General features: G+C 40.1%; 1 protein-coding gene across 1 annotated transcript in view; it reads left to right on the top strand.

Moving 5' to 3' along the window:
• The window catches only part of Bmper (BMP binding endothelial regulator), a 347,506-nt gene that overhangs the window by 22,872 nt on the left and 304,005 nt on the right, over window positions 1-20,629 (top strand). Inside the window, exons 2-3 of the mRNA XM_074065307.1 lie at window positions 6,074-6,225; window positions 14,230-14,284. Coding sequence (XP_073921408.1) covers window positions 6,142-6,225; window positions 14,230-14,284 — 139 coding nt within the window. The 5' untranslated portion in view covers window positions 6,074-6,141. The remainder of the gene's footprint in view (window positions 1-6,073; window positions 6,226-14,229; window positions 14,285-20,629) is intronic.

Genomic DNA, 20,629 nt, shown 5'->3' with positions numbered 1-20,629 from the left:
ATCAGAAACCCGCATGCCTGTCTCCCTTCACCCTATTCTAATGCTTTCATAAGTGTCGGATTCACAGCACAGCGTTTCTCTTTCCCAAATAGGGATGCGGTTGTTTCAAGTCGCCCTCTGAGCTTTAGGCAGAGTAGGGAATGCCATCTCCTCTTGCCATTGGCCCTGACGGTGTCACTGAGTGGTTGGAAGGCTGGAGAGCAAGATGTACCTCTTGCTTTCTGTAGTATTAAGGAAGGTAGGGAATGGAGGAGTGGCTCAAGTGGCTCAAGTGGTAGAGTGTTTGCCTAGCAAGTGTGAGGCTGAGTCCAAACCCCAGTACCACTAAAAAAAAAAAAAAAAAAAGATAGGGATAGTGGAGGAGAACACCACATGTAGTGATAAATGGGGGCTTTGCTGTCTAGTTTCAGCGCTCAAAAGTACTATTACACAGAGAAGAGAGGGGTATAAATGTGGAATTGCTTGAATTTTTGAGAAAAAAGGGGGAAAAAAAGCACAAAGAATTTTCAAATATTTGTGTATTAGGCACATCTATTTGCCCAAGGTCATTCAGACAAAAGTGTGATACATTATTTCAAAAACAGACTAAAAGTAGAAGGATTGGGGATATGGCTCAAGTGATAGAGCACGTGCCCAGCAAGTACAAGGATACCACCAAAAGAGAAAGAAAAATTGAATTCCCTCTCTTTTTCAAGACTGTACTGGTGTTTGGATACCCTGTGCAGAATCTGAGTGAGAACCCTGTGGGAACTCTCTTTATTTCCATTGTTCACATCTGGAAAGCAAGTTTCTGAGAGGTGAACTTGTTTAGTCACACAAGGATCTAACAACACAGATTGCTTTCTCTCCTTCATCATGGTACCTTCCAAAAAGTGTTTCATTTCTACTAAAAGAATGGTACTCATCTTATGGTAGGACAAATAAATTTATTTTCAAACCTACTTGAAGGTGAAGCATGTTCTTTTCAGTTGTTTTCCAGTGGCAAGGAGTGGATTTGTCCTGACCTTTCATATACTGTCTCTCACCTGTGCCCTTGTGAGCAGGGGTGGAGTTTGGGGACATGGATGGGCAGTTAATGAACATAGATGAGGTTTTGAAATGAGCTAACTGACTACAAGGAAGAAAACATCTGTGTAGGAACTGCTCTTGCCTACCACAGAGTCAGTGACAGAGCCAGCTTCCATGCCAGAGTCAAGCACATTAGTATTTCTGTCTGTAAGTAGTAAAATGCTTATATCAGTGGGAGAGTGACATATCTTAGACAATCACAGAAGACTAAGCTATTCTGCAGAAAATAGTACAGGGAATAAAAAGCAAGATGTAGGGTTTCTACCTCTATCTAGCCATATGACCTCACTCAGCGTATACCTTTTATCTGGGGTGGAGGGAGAGGGAAAAGAGGACATTAGATTATAAGAGGCTTTTTCTGCCTTCAGGGGGGTTCCTGTCTACTGCTAGTTTTTGTAGATAGAGTTTTGCTAGAATATAACCAGACCTATTTGCTTGTTGTATGTTGGCTATGCTGGTTTTTGAGCTATGATGGAGTTGATTATAGATGCTCTTGAGAAGCCCATTTTAAGTTAAAAATATCTTAAGTCAAAAATGCATTTAATCCACCTAACCTACCTAACATCCTAGCCTAGCAACACAGTACACACTGTAGGCTGTCGGTTGTTTCCCCTCACGACGTGTGGGTGTCTGGGAGCTGCAGCTCACTGCTACTGGCCTGCCACTCAAGAAAGAATAATACTGCTTACTAACCCAAGAAAAGATCCAAATTCAAAATTCCAGTATGGTCCCTACTGAATTGTGTGTCCCTTTCGTACCATCATAAATAGAAAAATTATAAGTCAAACTATTGTTAAGACAGGACCATCGGTGGTTGTAATAGAGACCGCATAGCACACCAAGCTTAAAATATTTACTATCTGTCTTTTTATGGAAGAAAAGACTGCTGATCCCTTGACTAAGTGAACTCTAAGAACACCTTCATTCTAACCTTGAAAAGAAGAGAAGAATGAAGGAGTGAAGATGTAAGTTGAAGTTAAAAATGATTCACAAAAACCAGAGAGCAACTTGCAAACAACCCACAAGTTGGTTGTCCTATCTGCAACAGATCACAGTACCTCCTACTGGCCAGGAGGACGTTTTGGATGAAGAAGAGCTCAAGGACTACAAGAAAAGTAATAAATGTGAACAGGAGTCAGACCCTAAGACTCATTGTCAACATGGTGCCCAATCCAGACTAATAGAGAAGTTTCTGTTTGTTCCTGATGTCCTCAAATTCATAAAGCAAGCACATGCTTTAAGTAGAGATGCGCAGAGCATTTGGGTCCTCTAGCTAGAGTTTAAGCTCCTTGGGAGAGAAAGAAAACCAAGAGGACAGGGCAAACATGCTGAAAAGAACTTAATCACTGCCTATGATGCCAAAGCTAATAAATGGTGCTGAATGGGCTCATGACCTCAGAGAGTGGGTGAGGATGGCTGTTGTTACAGTTGCATTAGATCATACTAATCTCAATGTCAAAGGCCACTTTGAATGATGAAGTGAAGCGGCTTGCAATGGCGACCAGGAGGCTCTGTGTTAGGGCCCCATCTGGGTAGGGCTGCAGTCAGCTCTCTTGGACCATCTCTGGATCTTGTTTTAGGAGCCCAACTTGGTCTGTAGAGGAGACTTGCAGAACTGGCAGATTTCAGTTTGATTTGGAGTTTTGTTGTGTGTTTCTTGGCAGGAGATGACCACCCTCCATCTATGGTGTGCCCCGGATTAATGGCTAAAGTAACACCTACTGGGGGGACCAACCCAGGCTCAGGGCAGCCTTTCTGTTGTTGACTCATGATTCCTCTTGACCCACAGTCTTGTTCCATTTTGTTGGCTATTAGGCTCCTGCTCCAAAGTCTAAACTGACCATTTCATGATATGAAATACACACTTTAGAGTACTTGTGCTTTCTTTCCCAGAGTGAAACATGTGTTCTGCCAAAGAGAAACACGAAGTTGTTTTGCACCATAGTGAAATCCACAGCAAAAAAAAGAAAAGAAAAGAAATTTACTAGGATCCATGCAATCTTGACCTGGTTGCTTACTTTCTTAAGTTTCTTTTAACTTCTGCTCCAAATCTAGGGGAACAGTGGAGATGGGGTCCTAGGCTTGAGGTTTTTTTTCTTTTGGTTCCAGTGAATTGAGGTGATTGTTGTCAAATACCTTGGTGTGTTTGCTTCTCTTCTATGATAAATCTTTCAGGAAACAAGGTGGGATATGAAAATATACTGCTGTATGTTTGTTTACTTTTCCTTTTTTACCTTTGCTCTGAACCCAAATTGTGCCAAAATGTGCTATTTTGTTCTCCTTGGCAAAAGGGTATAGATATTTATTTTCCTAATCTGTCTTGAGAATTTAAAAAAATAAAAATACTTACTGCAAAAAGTTTTTAAATTAATTAATTTAACTTGGGACATGGCAATTACACCCTGTCACACAGAACACATTTATTTATGTCATGGGTAGTTCCTGAGTAGTGCGGGTTTTGTCCGGTTTTTGAAGAGTATGGCCCCCATGTCAAAGGAATGACATCATTTGCTGAATTCCCTTCATCTCTCCATTAAAACAACGCTAAAAATGAGAAGAAATAGGAATGAACAATGAACTGGATCTCAGGTAAACTAAACAATAAGTTCCTAATACACAGAAGGGCATACAAAATGGAACTGCTGGGTATATCACGTGTTTATGTATGAGTGTGCATGTGTGTGACTGTGCTATGTGCATGTTCACACATGGAGTGGAGTGAGAAGTGGGGGACCCAAATAAGGGATCAAGAGAGGTTCTGAGGCTCATGGACATTGGGGTGGGAATGAACTCCATATCTGCCTGTATTTGGTGGCCTGTTTGCTGGCTGGAGGAAGAGCAATTACCATTGCTTCTAAGATTTCAGGCAGGAAATCTGACCTGTCCTCTTTTGTCTTCATTAGAGCTGTCAGAGAAACCAAAGTGTGGAGCATATATGGGAAGAAAATGGATGCATAATGAGTCTCTGAAAAGAAGGCAAAGAGAGCCAGCTCAAGGCCAACCCCTCCCCACTTCCTCTTACTTTTTGGCCAAGAACGACTGGCACTGGAGCATACCCCGGTTTCCCTAAGGAACACTTGTCTGATGAGTTTCTTGATTACTCTACTGAGGGAATTTCTTATTTCTGTGGCAACTTAATTCAACTAAAATTTCCCCTTTATGGGCCACCTTAAAGCAAGGATCACAAAGCCGTCAACTCACCCACTAAAGTTAATTATTTTTCAAGTGACAAGGACTCAAAGAGGAGATCTGTTTTCATCTCACCCTCTCACCCTCCATGAGTAGTAGCAGTATATGCCCCATGGGAATTCCCATGGAGTCACCATTTTGGAAGAAGAATCTAGCTAAAGTGGTGACCTTGGCATTGGAACTCATTTCAACATTGACACTCCAGGGGAACTTTCCATATGCCCCACATCTCAGGAATAGTGCACACTTTTAAAACTCTCAAAGACATTATTTATAACAGTGTCTGACAAATTATGGCATTGCACCAAAATGTGTAACTGTGGATTTCCCTCTTGTTGGCTGTATTTGCAATTTTGAGCCTATTAGGCATTTGGCAAACTCTTGCTTCCTACCTGAGCCAAAAACTTTCATCAGGCTGATACTGCTTGAAAAAAAAAATGAAACTTGAGGTCCTTGTTTGCACAAGTAGGTGGTCAATACATATTTATTTAATCAAGTATTTTTACTTTTAATTAGAAGTTGAAGAGTGTATGGGGAGGTGTTTTAAGAAGAGCAAAGTACTGTGCAGAGGCATCTACTCTCTTTAATTATTTCTTTAAAACTGAGCAGTACATTTTCAAGTTAATACTTTCTAAAAATTATAATTCCTAGAATAGAAAAGAAGTAGGCATACTCCTACATTGGTCAATGTGAGTACAAATTGATATGGGTTTCTGAATATAAGTATTTGTGAACTGTAAATAAAGTAATGCCTTTTTCTTTTTGGCAGTATTGGGGTTTGAACTCAGAGTCTTATGTTTGCCATTCAGGCACTGTTACCACTTGAGCCACGTTGCCAGCCTTGTTTCATGTTGGGTGTTTTTGAGATAGGGTCTTGCAAATGATTTGCCCAAGCTGGCTTTAAAACATGATCCTCCTGATCTCAGCCTCCTGAGTAGCTAGGATTACAGGCAGGAGCCACTGGTGCCTAACTAATGCCTCTTTTAATTAGTTTTTCCAAGGATGTGATGAGTGTTGTCAATAGAGGTTATCTATGCAGGGACACTTTCATCACATCTTTGTAAAAATGAAAAATTAAGATGCCCAATAAAAGGGGTGATCAAATAGATTATGATGTACATATTCTGTAGACCTATCATTTTTGAAGCCCATTTAGTGGCACAGAAAAGAATGTTCTTCCAATATAATGTTAAGTAAGGAAAAACATCAGGGGATGAAATGACAATTAATTAATTTGGAAAATAATTTATGGACAGGAAAAAGATTTGACAAGCATAATGACCACTATCTTTTGGTTGGGCTGGTGGGGTTATAGAAATCTTCCCTTATTTTCTCTATTAACCATATTTTCAACAACAAGCATAAGTTACTCTTGTATTTTCATAACAATCATAAATACAATTTTTTCCAGGAGAACTGAGAAGCTCATTAAAATTATAAGCAACAGTGACATCATTTAATTTAACCAGGCCCTGTTTTATCTATAAATGCTGCTTATAAGAAATATTTATGTGAGATCCAAAATGGCCACTAGGGTACAGAATCAGAAATCCTAAGCTCCATGACCCCAGAAACCTCTTTGAGATGTTGGAGCTACACTTGTGTAATTGTGATTGCTTCTAGCCAAAATAATAACCCCCATCACATTAGGTGCAGATAAATTTCAAAAACTAACCCTTAAATCTGCCTTTAATTGCACCTAACAGCCACAAAAATCCCATGCAGCACAGGCAGCAATGTGTGTCTGGCCTCCAGCCCTGGGAAAAAAGCCCTGTGACTGTTTCTCTCTCTCTTTTTTTCTTCTCCCAACAAGCAGAAGACAGAGCATCGATCAGAATCAAACTCTGCAATATCCTGGACTCGTAGCCCAGGGAAAGCCTCCCTATGCAGCACTGCACTGAAAAAAGCATCACAATTCTCCCTACCAACCAGCTCCAAAGTTGCTTGCATGAAACAGTAGAAGAACAGGTGAGCATCATGCACCACATGCGACTCTCCTACCCAGTCCCTGGGAAAATAATCCAATGCAGCTCCTGGACAGATTGAGCCCCCTCCCCCACAAACTGAAAAACATGAAGTGAACTGTAATCTAACACCAACAACAGAACTGGGGGTGGAACACTGAACTTGCCCTGGAGAATGGGGGTGGGGCAAAGAGCTAAACTCTCAGAGCTGTTGAACTCTCAGTGAACTAACTTGCATGTAAAGCAGCAAAGGCTGAGAGCAGAAGCAGGGTGACAAGCCAACCTCCCAGAGGAGCCACCAGCACCCAACAGAGATTGGGAGAGGCATAAAGGCTGACAACGGGGATAGGGCAACATGCCAACCTCCCAAAGCAGGGCAGTGGTAGATCCCAGAGCTGATCTCAGGGACAGAGGGCAGCATTCAGAGCTGAATCCCCACCTTTCTGGGGGAAGAGCTGACCAAACAGAGTTGCAGCTGAAGGGCAATGCAGCTGGTGCATGCTAAAAACAACAGCTCTGACCACCGAGCATGAGCTGGCAGTCTTACCTCACCTCATAATTCCAACTAATCTTGTGGACAGAAGTTACTCACAAGCCAGTCACCTGGTGAGATCACATCAGAGCTTTCACTTGTATGTCAATACCAGGATTAGACACCTAGGGAAAAAATCCAGAACTTTTACCAAAAGACTGAACATTCTGAGGTTCCTGAACCTGGTGTATTTTATTGTGTTTCTTTTTTTAAATTTGTATTTTTATTATTCCTGTATTATTAACTTCACAATCACTATTCTCTTGTCCTTATTCTTACCCTCTTCACTTTCCCTCCTTCTCATCTACTCTTTTCCTGTCTTTGCCTCCTGCTCCTATCCTTCCCAACTCTGTCACCACACTACCCTCCCTCCTACACACTCACCACCCTCTGACTAGTTTACTATACCAATTATACACAACCCAAGCCCCCTGCAATCCCTGACACAAGCACCCTCCACTACAACAACAGAAATACACCCAAACACACACAAAAAACCAGCCACCCCTCACTGTTTCCCTCACCCACCTACCTCTTCCCCCCCCATTTTAGTACCACCTTTACCAATTCCCCAAAAATCTATAACTAAACTAATAACCATCTCCCACCCCAACTCCCACTGTTTAAAGATATTATTATCAAGGGCTTTTCTATATAATATGTAAACAACTGGTCTGGCCTTGAACCATGTATTTGTTATTGCTATATTACACACTAAGGCCAGGGACAGAAAGAGCACATCAACCTAGCTAACAACCAAGTCAGTTTCAACACAAAAATTAAATCAGGGAAAGAAATCAGGCAATCAAAACCACCAACTAGCCTATGAAAAACATAGTTCCTCAGTACCAAGTGGATAGGAAGAAGGGGTGGAAACCACTCTCCTCAAAAAACCCCAAAAAACCAAAAAAAAAAAAAAAACAATTTAATACAGGATTCAGTGGGAAATGAAGAAAATAGATACCCAGTTCCTGACCTTAAAAAAAAATGATAAATGTCACTAAGGAGCCCAGTGACACCCACATAAAAACCTTCAAAGAAGAAATTTTAGAAGATATCACTGACAAATTCACGGAGAAGATACTAGATATAGTTAACCAGAATGTACAAGATGCACTCAAGAAATTTCAAGACACCAAAAATAAAGAACATGAGAAGACACAGAAACAAATAAAGGAACTCAGAGAGGACTTCAACAAACACCAAAGTGAAACAAAGGACATTATAAAAAGGGAGATATATGAATTAAAGATGACAAAAGAAAACAATAAAAGAGGAGTTGAACAAAGATATGGAAAACTTCAGAAAAAAGAATCAAACAGAAATGCTGGAAATAAAAAGTCCCTTTAGTCAAAAAACAAAAAAACCAAAACACAATGGAAGGCCACTACAGCAGACTAGAACAAGGGGAAGACAGAAAAGATAAAAGATGAAATAGAATTTAAAGAAAAAACAGAAGAAATCTCAGTCAAATAACTCAAGAGCTGTGAAAGGAATATACAAGAACTCAGAGATTCCATCAAAAGACCAAACCTGAGAATCATGGGCATTGAAGAAATTGAAGAAGGAGAAGAGGTTCAAGCCAAAAGGATACATAATGTATTCAATAAAATACTAATAGAAATTTTCCAAATCTCAAGAAAGTTTTGTCCATTTAAGTACAGGAAGCCTCCAGGACACCAAACAGACTTGACCAAAATAGAACCTCTTCAAGGCATATTGTCATTAAAACAATAAGTACAGAGAACAGAGAAAGAATACTGAAGGCTGTAAGAGAGAAAAAACAAAAAATGTATACAGGTAAACCCATCAAAATAGCAGCAGATTTCTCAACGGAAACCTTAAAAGCAAGAACGGCATGGAGTGAGGTATTTCAGGCACTGAATGAAAATAAGTTCAGCCCTGGGATATTCTACACAGCAAAACTATCATTCAAAATTGATGGAGCAATAAAAATCTTCCATGATAAACAGAAACTAAAACAGAACATGACCACCAAGCCACCATTACAGAAGATTCTACAAGGAATTCTGCACACAGAAGATGAAAGCAAACAATACTATGAGAGGAGAGGACATGAAGTCTCAAAGCACAGGAGAAGAAAAGACAAGTAATCAGAGAGTAGCATTGATTCAGCTGCACACAATCAAATCCTTAAACAACAAAAACAGCTAAATGGCAGGAATCAGCACATACCTATCAATACTAACACTGAATGTCAATGGACTCAATTCCCCCATCAAAAGACACTACTTGGCAAACTGGATTAAAAAGGAATATTCAACAATCTGTTATTTACCAGAGACCCATGCTACTGACAGAAATAAACTGGTTTAGGGTAAAGGGTTAGAAGAAGATTTACCAAGCCAATGGCCCCTGAAAACAGACAGGGGTAGCAATACTTACATCAGACAAAGTAGACCTCAAACTTACACTGATCAAACAAGATAAAGAAGGACACATATACTAATAAAAGGGGCAATACACCAAAAGGAAATAACAATTATTAATCTATATGCACCCAATGTCAACGCACCCAATTTCATCAAACATACACTAAAGGACTTAAAAGCACATATAGACTCCAACACAGTGGTAGTGGGAAACTTTAATACCCCTCTAGCACCAATAGATAGGTCATCCAAACAAAAAAATCAACAAAGAAATCCTAAAACTAAATGACACCATAAACCAAATGGACCTGATGTCCACAGAATATATTTCATCTAACAATGGCAAAATATACATTCTTCTCAGAAGCCCATGGAACTTTCTCCAAAATTGATCACATCTTAGGACACAAAGCAAGCTTCAGCTAATAAAAGAAAATAGAAATAACCCCCTGCATTCTATCTGATCACAATGCATTAAAACTAGACCTCAACAACAAAAGCAACAGCAGAAAATATGTAAATAATTGGAGGCTGAATATCTCATTGCTCAATGATCAGTGGGTCATGGAGGAAATTAGAAGGTACCTGGAAGCTAATGAAAATGAAAACACCACCTAACAGAACCTATGGGACACAATAAAGGCAGTCCTAAGAGGAAAGTTTATAGCCATGAGTGCATATATTAAAAGAAGAGAAAGATCTCAAATAAACAACCTATTGCTACATCTCAAACTCCTAGAAAAACAAGAACAAGCAAAACCCCAAACAAGCAGAAGGAGAGAGATAATAAAAATATGGACCAAAATTAATGAAATAGAGACCAAAAAACCATACAAAGAATCAATGAAACAAAGAGCTGGTTCTTTGAGAAGCCCCTGGACAATCTGACTAAAATGAGGAGGGAAAAGACCCAAATTAGTAAAACCAGAAACAAAAAAGGAAAAAGAACAACAAACACCAAGGAAATCCAGGGAATCATCAGAGACTACTTTGAGAAACTACATTCCAATAAGTTGGAAAATCTTGAAGAAATGGATAAATTTCTAGATACTTATGACCATCCAAAACATCCAAAACTTAACCAAGAGGATATTAACCACATAAACAGATCTATAACAGGTAATGAAATTGAAGCAGCAATAAAGGGTCTCCCAAAACAGAAAAGTCCACGGCCTGATGGATTCTCAGCTGAATTCTATCAGACCTACAAAGAAGTACTAATACAAACACTCCTTAAACTTCTCTATGAAATAAAAAGGGAAGGAACACTGCCTAACTCATTCTATGAAGCCAGCATTATACTCTCCCAAAACTGGACAAGGACACATCCAAAAAGGAGAACTACAGGCTAATCTCCAACATCGATGCAAAAATACTCAATAAAATAATGGCAAACCAAATCCAACAATATATCAGAAAGATCACTCACCATGACCAAATCAGCTTCAACCCAAGGATGCAGGGATGGTTCAACATATGTTAATCAATAAATGTAATATAGAACATTAGTAGAAGCAAATAGAAAAACCACTTGATCATCTCAATGGATGCAGAAAAAGCCTTTTATAAGATTCAACACCACTTTATGATAAAAGCTCTAAGAAAACTAGGAATAGAAGGAATGTACCTCAACATTATAAAAGCTTTATATGACAAACCTATAGCCAACATCATACTTAAATGAAGAAAAACTGGAACCATTTCCCTTCAGTGGACAAGGATGCCCACTCTCCCCACTCCTATTCAACACAGTCTTGGAATTCCTAGCCAGAGCATAAGGCAAGAATAAGAAATAAAAGGAATACCAACAGGTAAAGAAATAGTTGAAGTATCTCTATTTGCAGATGACATGGTCCTATACCTCAAAGACCCAAAAAACTCCACCCAAAAACTCCTAGACACCATAAATATCTTCAGCAATGTAGCAGGATACAAAATCAACTTACACAAATCAGTAGCCTTTCTATACACTAACAATGAACAAATTGAGAAAGAATATAGGAAAACAATTCCATTTACAATAGCCTCAAAGAAAATCAAATACCTAGGAATAAACTTAGCAAAGGATATAAATGACTTTTACAAGGAGAACTATAAACCACTGAAGAAAGAGATTGAGGAAGACAACAGAAGATGGAAAGCTCTCCCGTGCTCATGGATTGGTAGAATCAACATAGTAAAAATGGCTATATTACCAAAAGCAATCTACATGTTCAACGTAATTTCCAACAACAAATGTTGGTGAGGATGTGGAGAGAAAGGAACCCTCATACACTGCTGGTGGGAATGTAAGCTAGTATAACCACTTTGGAAAACAATATGGAGGCTTCTTAAAAAAACCAGACATAGATCTGCCATATGATCCAGCAATACTACTCCTAGGGATATACCTGAAGGAATGAGACTCAAGTTATTACAAAGGCACCTGTACACCCATGTTTATTGCAGCACTATTCACAATAGCCAAGCTATGGAAACATCCAAGATGCCCCACTAGCAACGGAAATGGATTTAGAAAATAATGGTATTTATACACAGTGGAATCTCAGCTGCAAAGAAGAATGAAATTTTGTTATTCACAAGTAAATGGATGGAACTGCAGAACATTATCTTAAGTGAAGTTAGCCAGACTCAGAAGGCCAAAAATAGCATGTTCTTCCTTATATGAGGATTATAGATCTAAAACAAATGCAGTAAATACTATTGGACATGGGTCACACACTAAGGAGGAACACACACAGGAGGAATAAGGAAAGGGAAGGAAACATAAAACCTGAATGTGGTTGATGTGCTCACCATAGAGAAGCAAATAAAGTAATCTTAAACTGGCAGAGGCCACTATGGGAAGGGGACCAGGAAGTAGTGAAGAGGTCTGGCAGAGATGAGCCAATGTGGGTTGCAATACACAAGTGCATGGAAGCAACTCCAGGGATCTCTCTGTATAGCTATCTTTATCTCAAACTAGCAAAACACTATGTCTTTCTTATTATCTCCTATGTTTTCTTGTCAACAAAATCAGAGAAGAAGAGGGCAGAACAGGTTCTACCTGGAAGCAGGGGGGCACGGGGTGGGGAGGCAGAGAGGGGAGGTGGCCCAAACAATATGTACACATGTAAGTAGATATAAAAATGATGAAATAAAAGAAAAAAAAAGGAAATACTTATGAGAAGACCTGGTGTGGTGGAGGTAGATATTGGGAGGATTGTGGTTCAAGGCAGAGTGGGGGGATAGTGAGACTCTATCTCAACAAATAGCTGGATGTCGTGCCATGCACCTGCCATTCCAGCTACATGGGAACATAAATAGGAGGACTGCCCAGGCATAAACGTGAGAACCATCTCAAAAATAGCTAAAGCTCAAAGGGATGGCAAAGTAGCTCAAGTGGTAGAGTATCTCCTAGAAAGTGTGAGGCTCTGAGTTCAACTCCCAGTACTGCCAAAAATAAAAAAGAAATGCCTATAATAAAATTATTAAACATAATTTAAAAATCAGGATTGAAGAAAAAATAAATTTAGGTACAATGTCAGATTAAAAGGCAGAACCAGGGTATAAAGACCTAGTGAATTGCATAAACTGAGCCATATTGGATGATGGCTCCTTGTGGCAGCAGAAAGAGGGAACTCCCCAGCAGGGAGGAGTAAGCATTTGCTCAGTCAGCATTGCACCATAAAGACACCGGTGTGTGATCTTATCTAGTAGACACTGACAGACAAGGTGACTGGATCCCTTGGACTCTCCCCTCTAAGTTCCCATAACACTGTATTTGTAGCACTCCTCAGGGAAAGCCAGTTTTGGAACTCTCAAACATGACTGTGCTCAACTGAATGGGCCTGGCCTTCTTTGGGTTCTTCCTAAAACAGAACCCAAGAAAAGGACTTGCACAATTTCCCTTGCATATGGGCTTGCTGGGGAATTTGCTTGTAACCCATGGGTTAAGGTACAGGCAATATCAATCCTTGGCTACATTCTAAGAAATTGTTTGCTTCTGGCTTAGTAGCAAACTCTCCCTTGCAAGTTTTGATAAGTTGCCATGTTTGAAATGCTCACACAGCAAGGGACTAAGGGCAGACATCAAGTACACACCATCTAGAGAACAGGCCTTCTGCCTAACAGATCAAAGGGATGGAATCTTGCTAACAACTATAGAAGTAAGCTTGGAAGCAGAGACTTCCCCTGAGGAGTGTTCAGATGAGACCACAGCCCTGCCTGATTGCAGCTTCATGAGAGACCATGAGAGAGAGCACCTTGCCAAGCCTGGTCTGGCTTCCTGGTCTACAGAAACTATGATATGATAAATGTGCATTGTATTAAGACACTAAGTTTGTGGTGATTTGTTGTGAAGCAATAAGTAACTAAATACAGTTATGTTCCTAAGATCCTAGAACTTAAACCGAGGCCCAAGTGAATTCAGATCCCACACTATTGTCACTCCTCTGCTAGCTTTGCATTGACCTCCTTTAGGAAATTTTCTTTACTAACCTGGAAATTCAGTCACATGTCACTTAATGACAGGGATATAGTATGAGAGATGCATCATCAGGCATTTTTATTGTTCTGCAAACATCGCAGAGTGGACTTACATAGACCTAGATGGTGTAGACTGCTACACACTGAAGCTGTATGGAAGGGCTTGTTCCTCCTGGGCTACAAACCTGTTCAGCATGTTATTGTACTGTAGGCAGTTGTAACACAATTCCAAGTATTTGTGTGTTGAAACATATCTAAATGTAGAAAAGGTACAGTAAACATACGGTATAAAAGATAAAAGCCATACACCTGCCTAGGGCACTTGCCATGAATGGAGCTTGTAGGACTGGCAGTTGCTCTGGGTGGGGAGTGATTGGGAAGGCTTAGGATTTTAGAACACACTACTACAGGCTTTGTGAACACTGTATACTTAGACTACACTGACATAAAAATGTACTTTACTTTCTTCAATAATAAATTAACCTTAGCTTACTGTGAATTTTCTATTTTATGAACTATTTAATTAAATTTTTTTTACTCTTTGATAATAACGTTTACCTTAAAACACATACATTGTATGGCTGTATGAAATATTTTCTTTCTATTTATTGTACAGTTATTTATTTGTTTATCAGTGCTGAGGATCAAGCCCAACGCCTTGCACATGCTAGGTAAGTGTTGTACCACTGAACTTCACTTCTAGTCTATTTTCTTTCTTTGTATCATTTTTCTATAACTTATTCATTTTTCAAAATATTTTTTACTTACTTTTTTTGTTGTTTTTAGAAATTAAGACATAAAAATACACATTAGCCTAGACCCACACTTGGTCAGGGTCAGGGATCATTAACACTTTTGTTCCCACCCCCACTGGGAGGTCTCCAGAGACAGTAACACACATGCAGCTGTATCCTGTGACAACATTGCCTAGTTCTGGATCCCTTCTGAGGCTCTTATTGCAGGAGCTTCCTTCTTTCCAGAAATATGTCCATTGTAGTTGGCTTGGCTTGGTTTTGGTTTTCCTCTTAGATTTGCTTGTAAGCAGACATGCACTGTGGACATCAATGAAAACCTTTCAAAGTTGAGGCCATGTTTTCACACTTTCTTTTTAATTTTTTGAAGACAGGTTCTCACTATGTAGCCCAGGATGGCCTCAAACTCATGATCTTCCGGCCTCTGCCTTCAGAGTGCTGGGATTACAGTTGTACACCACTATGCTGGTGTGTTTTCATACTTTTTCAGAAGCTTATTGCAACTATGAAGGCTTCTGCTATGCCCTTCACTGTGAGTTTTTATTTTTGTGGGGGGGGGGCACTTTTTCTTTTTTCTTTTCCAACAGTTTCCTTATCTCTTGCCTTTTCTTCTGTTATGTATTCCTGCTCTAGTTTTATAATCTGGTGGGGTTGCTTGAAATGTTTTTATGTGGAATATGAGTGTAATTATCTGTTTATGACTGTTTCCATTGCTTTTCATATTGAATTGTAATTTTTCTGTTTAGTTATCTGTCTCTTTCCTCTCAGACAGTGAGCACGTTAGGGATGGGGATGATTCATCTCAGTAAGCCTGGCACCTAGAACAGGTCTGACACTCAGGCTCTTTGGGAATATTTATTGAGTTAATGAATAATTAATTGCTTTGCAAGACAGTGTAAACATATCAACAATTTAAGTCTAATGGTGTTTATTAATATCTGTAATGTGGCAGACACTGGGCCAGGTGCCAGTGATTCAAGCATGAAAAAATCACTATTTCTTACCTTAAAATTGACAGAAAGAATCCACATGAAGAAGAGTGACAACACAGAGCAGAAAGCAATTTCAGAGAGGTGTGAAATTGAGCTGTGTGAAATGGTCATTTATGTAGGTCAGAACCTAGTGAACATGGACCATGTTATATGAATCAACCTATTAAAGATTATACTTCCAGAGCACAAGATAGGAGAACTAGTGGTTTTAATCTGTAAGGACTTTAACTGTAAGACTTGGAAAATGACAGACATTTGAATCCTTAGCAAATAGTAAAGGACACATTGTAAAGATAAATCAGAGACATGATTACCTCATGGACAAGCAGGGTGGTTGGTGCATTAATGGAGGTGAAGAATGTTTTAGACTGTTGACATCAGAGGAAAAGCATCTTCTTTTTGTGTGTGTGTGTGGTATAGAGGTTTGAACTCAGGGCCTACACTTGAGCCACTCCACCAGCCCTCTTTTGTGATGGTTTTTTTTCTAAATAGGGTCTAGAGAACTATTTGCTAGGCTGCCTTCGAACCACAATCCTCCTGATCTCTGCCTCCTCAGTAGCTAAAATTACGGCTTCTATCAAATTCAATTGTAAAAAAGTTGCTATCAAATTCAATTGTAAAAAAAACTAAGTAAAATTCAATTCACTCAGTCTGTGTTGTTACCTAATGAGCAAAACCATTGACACCAAGTCTATTATTTATCTATTTCAGTGTATCGAAATCCGCATTGAGATTCCTTATGCCTCAGCTTCTCCAGGTCAGGAATTCAGACACAGCTTAGCCTGCTGATCTCCCACAATTGTTGGCTGGGACTGCCATTGTCTTGGGGTTTGACTGGAGCAGGACCTGCTTCCAAGTCAGTCACTCAGTGGCTGGCAGGATTCATACTCTCATGTATTGTTGGACTGAGGTCCTTTGTTTTTTTGATGGTCTTTGGATGAAGATGACCCTCAGTCCTTGCCATGTGGGTCTCTCTCCATATGGCAACTCACATTATGGTGGCTGAATTCTATCAGACAAGCAGTGAGAAGCAAAATGGGGTGAGCAAGTTGGAAGCCACTATTTTTTATTACATAATCTTGAAAGTAACAACTTGTCACTTTTGCAGTACTTTGTTAGATTGTAAAACAAGGCAAGTTAAATTAAATGTAGACTTAGCCACATTCAAGGAGAAGGGATTACACAAAGGCATGAATTCAATAAGGGAGGGATCGTCGGAAGCCATCTCTGAAGCTGCTTGCCACACCAAGTAATTTCCAGACCCTACCAACACCCTCCCATTCCCTGGGTTTTGTGTACTCCCTGCCAGATTATAATAGGATGTTCTGGCTAGTAAGAAAAGGGACAAAAGGCTATAACCAAGAGAACAGCAATCATTGGTTAGTACCCAGTCATATGCTTACAGTCAAATCACATCAGAAGGAAAAGAAATTCCAAGGACAGTTAAACCAATACTCATCCACCTTATTTATAGATGAGGAAGTCAAAAGCCCTGGTTGCTGTAATTGAACCAACCCCTCTAATCAGCATGAGGCCATAATGCATCAGAGTGAAGCTTGGACTCTGTGCACTGAGTCCTCTAGACCATGGCTCAGTGGTAGTGCTGAGGGGCTCAGAGTCAATCTGCTCCTGGGAGCATGTTACACCTTGGAGATTACCAGAAGAGGACCAGTCTGAATTCCACAAGAGAAGAGAAACAGTGGGGAGAGGATGCTATGAGAGAAGGCAGAAGCCACTGTAACAAGAGCAGGAGCAAATGGACTTGCTTTGCCTCATGTCAGGGGATAGAACTAGGGACAGAGCAGAAGCTGTGAGGGGTTGTGGGGGCTGATGCGAAGGCTGCTCCCTCACTGGAGGTGGTGAACCTGAGGCTGGGCCATGTAAAGTGATGTTGGTGCTCTCTTGGTTAAGTGACAGAAGCCTAATTCCAGCAAACTTGGGCGAAAGCTGACTCCCACCATCTGAGATGGAAATAGAGACACCAGCATGGTCCCAGTATTCTTCACACATCTTTCTTTGACTCTGGGGCGCATCAGCTTTGCTGAGATGCAGAAGCCAAGAGTACTGACAGATGTGGACTCACATCTTAGCAAGTTCTTGGTCAAGTAGGAAGGGTCTCTTCAAGGTCCTGCCCCCAAATCCAAATATTAACTAGATTTCTGCCTTGTAGTAGGCACTGGTCATGTAGCACCAAGTATGCAACAGGGGAGGAGAACACGTGTCTGTGTCCACATGGAGGCGACATAGTAGAGGAAGTAGCTTGGGATGATTTAGGACTAGTACCCTAAACCAGAACCTGTCCAATCCATCCTCACTGCTACCTCTGACCATGGCCCTTCTGCCTTCACTCAAAAACTCACATGGCTCCACTTTCCTGCAATGTCATTTGAAATCCTTAACATGGAGGTCAGGGCCCTCTACAATTGGGCTTCACCTTACATTTCTACTGTCTCTGTCATATACTCTGCTAAAAAACATAAAGGAAAAAAGGCCTTTGTGGTTCCTCACTCGTGTTCTGTACTTTTGTACCTCCATTCTTTATGCTATTGTTTGGATCTTGAATGTCCTCTAAAGGCCCCTTTGTTAAAGGTGTGGTTCCCATGGTGACACTATAGGGAGGTGACAGAATTTGTATGAGATAGGGCCTAATGGGGAGTCCAAATGTCATTGAGGACAGCCTTTGGAAATTGTGGGGTCCTGCCCCCCTTTTTTGCTTTACTCCCTGGCTTGTAATGTGAGTGGTTTTGCCCCATCATGTGTTCCTTCCATGATGTGAGGCTTTACCACAAGACTAATGGGCCTACTGACCTTGGATAGAAATCTCCTGAGAACCAAAATAAACCCTTTTTTCTTTATAAGTTGATTATCTCAGATATTTCATTATAGTGACAAAAAGCTAACAGATTCTGTCATATTGTACCTTTAAATTTAACTATTTACAAAGGCCTATATCAAATTCTTCTCTTAGGCCTCCTCCAATTCCTCTCCATCTTCTGTTACCTTATTTCTCTCCCTTCCAGGCTGTCTATAATTTATTTCTCCTACCAAGCTCTAACTCATCTTGATAACCTCCCTGAGTCCTAGGCCAGGCTTATCCTGCCCCTACTTTTGCTCATGTTGTTTCTTAGAAGCCCCATCCTCTCCTAGTCAGGGAAAGACAACATATCCTTCACCTTCCATTTATTCCCTGGCCCTCCTCACGCCTTAGTGTTTCACATGCACCTCTGGCACATTTCAGAACATCATTTTTTGCCATCAAAAACTCTGGGCACACAGTTTATCCTTCTACTCAATTATAATGGCTCAAGTGACAGAGCATTTGCCTAGCAAGTATGAAGCCCTGAGTTCAACCCCTGAGTACAACCAAAAAAAATTCTATAGCCAAGCATGGTGGTACATTCCTATAATCCTAGATACTTGGGAGGCAGAGGCATGAGTATCACAAATTCCAGGTCAGTCAGGGCAAAGTTAGTAAGACCTTATCTCAGAAGAAAACACAAACAAAAGGGCCGTAACTATAGCTCAAGTGGTAAGGTGTTTACCTGGCCTCAATCCCCAGCACCACTAGAAAAAGCAAAAAATCTCTGAAGTATGAAACCCAGTCCTTTGCATGTGACACTCATTTAATTCAAACTCATTGGCTTGAATTGAATTGAATGCAAGAACTGTGCTTTTAGAGGGTCATGTGTTGGGAGTGAACACTTGGAGAATGTTGAATCACACTAAAATGATAGCAATCACTTTGTTGGTTATTGAAATGTTTTTCATGTGTAAAGAATTCACAGGTAACAAGGAGCCACCTTGTTAAAATGGTGTTACTAATGCTGCAGGAAGGAAGATGAGGCAAAGCACCAGTGCTACCTTCTGATAGAGTGCAAAGGAGTTGAGGGAAGCATGAAACTGAAGCCAGGTCAGATATCCTTGATCCTGTGACAGGCTTCTCTCCCTTTTCTCCAACTCTCCATCTATAAAAGGTATTTGGATTAGCCAAGCTTTCTGGGTGACCCTGAGCTAGGATGGTAACATCTCATTCATTTATCACACAAACATTTATTGATGCTCTAATCAAGCTAGATAGTGGGGATTCACTGGTGTTATGGGTTGGATCATATTCCCCAAGCAATACATATGATGTACTAAGTCTCAGTACTTTAGAATGTGAATGCATTTAGGGATTAGGTCTCTACAGAGGTAATCATGGTAAAGTGAGGTCTTTAGGGTGGCCCCTAATCCAAGGACTGGTCTCCTTATAAGAAAATGAAATGTAGACACACAGATACAAACAGAAGGAAGTAGATATGAAGATACAGGGGGAACACCATGAAGAAACAAGAAGAAAGCCATCTACAAGCTAAGGTGAGAGTTCTGGAACAGAACTTTCCTCAGAGTCCTAAGGAGGAACAAACTTTGGTGACACTTTGATTTTAGCTTTCTGGCCCCAGAGTTGTATGACAATGAAATTCTGTTTTTAAGCCCCTCAGTCTGTGGTACTTTGTTTTAGAAGCTCTAGAAAATTAGTGCAAGGAATGGATAAAATGGACAGGTTTCCTGCAGTCATAATTTATAGCCCAAGAGGAGTGACAGATGTTAATAAAGTAACCAGATAACAAAAGAACATTGCAAACTGAAAGAAGTACTCTCAAGAAAAGGAACAGGCTTGTATGTAATAAAGGAACCCAGCCTATTCCTGCATACACAGATCTGAAGGATTAGCAGGAATTAACCAGGTAGAGAACTGTATTCAGACCAGAAGATTCTAGATAAAACCTTGCTCAGAAAAATCCCAGCAGGGAAATGTTTAAACACTAAATTCATTGAGTGCATTTTGAAACATTTTGAAGGAAGGGATGAAAATCTCATTCCTTGAGCCATTTAAGATAGAATGTGGGAAAGACTCAAAAGTCTAGTCCAGTGAGTCCTATGCTGGCAGGCAGGTATCCAGTTGATTTAATCTGGATCTTACATATTTCTTTCTCTTACAAGTCCCTTCTCATTTTCCCTGACTGCCTTCTGCAGTAAGTTCTTCCTTTTCATTAGATATGACCTTTACATATATAAAACTGTTCATGTAGGAATAAGAAATTATGACCCTTAAAATAAAATGTGATGACATTTAAAGCAAAATCAAAGTTATTTAGAATTTTCACATTCTGAAGGAAGAATAATTGTGTTACGAAGTTGGACCTGAGTTGAATTTGTTGTATGGCAACCTGACAGGCTTTCCCCCTTTTCCCCTGTATGGTTACTTGGCAGCCCAAATATGGAAAAGGAG

The sequence above is a fragment of the Castor canadensis genome, chromosome 2 (genome assembly GCF_047511655.1).
Source record: "Castor canadensis chromosome 2, mCasCan1.hap1v2, whole genome shotgun sequence".
In the NCBI taxonomy this organism is placed as follows: domain Eukaryota; kingdom Metazoa; phylum Chordata; class Mammalia; order Rodentia; family Castoridae; genus Castor; species Castor canadensis.
This window is presented reverse-complemented; position numbering and strand designations above follow the sequence as displayed.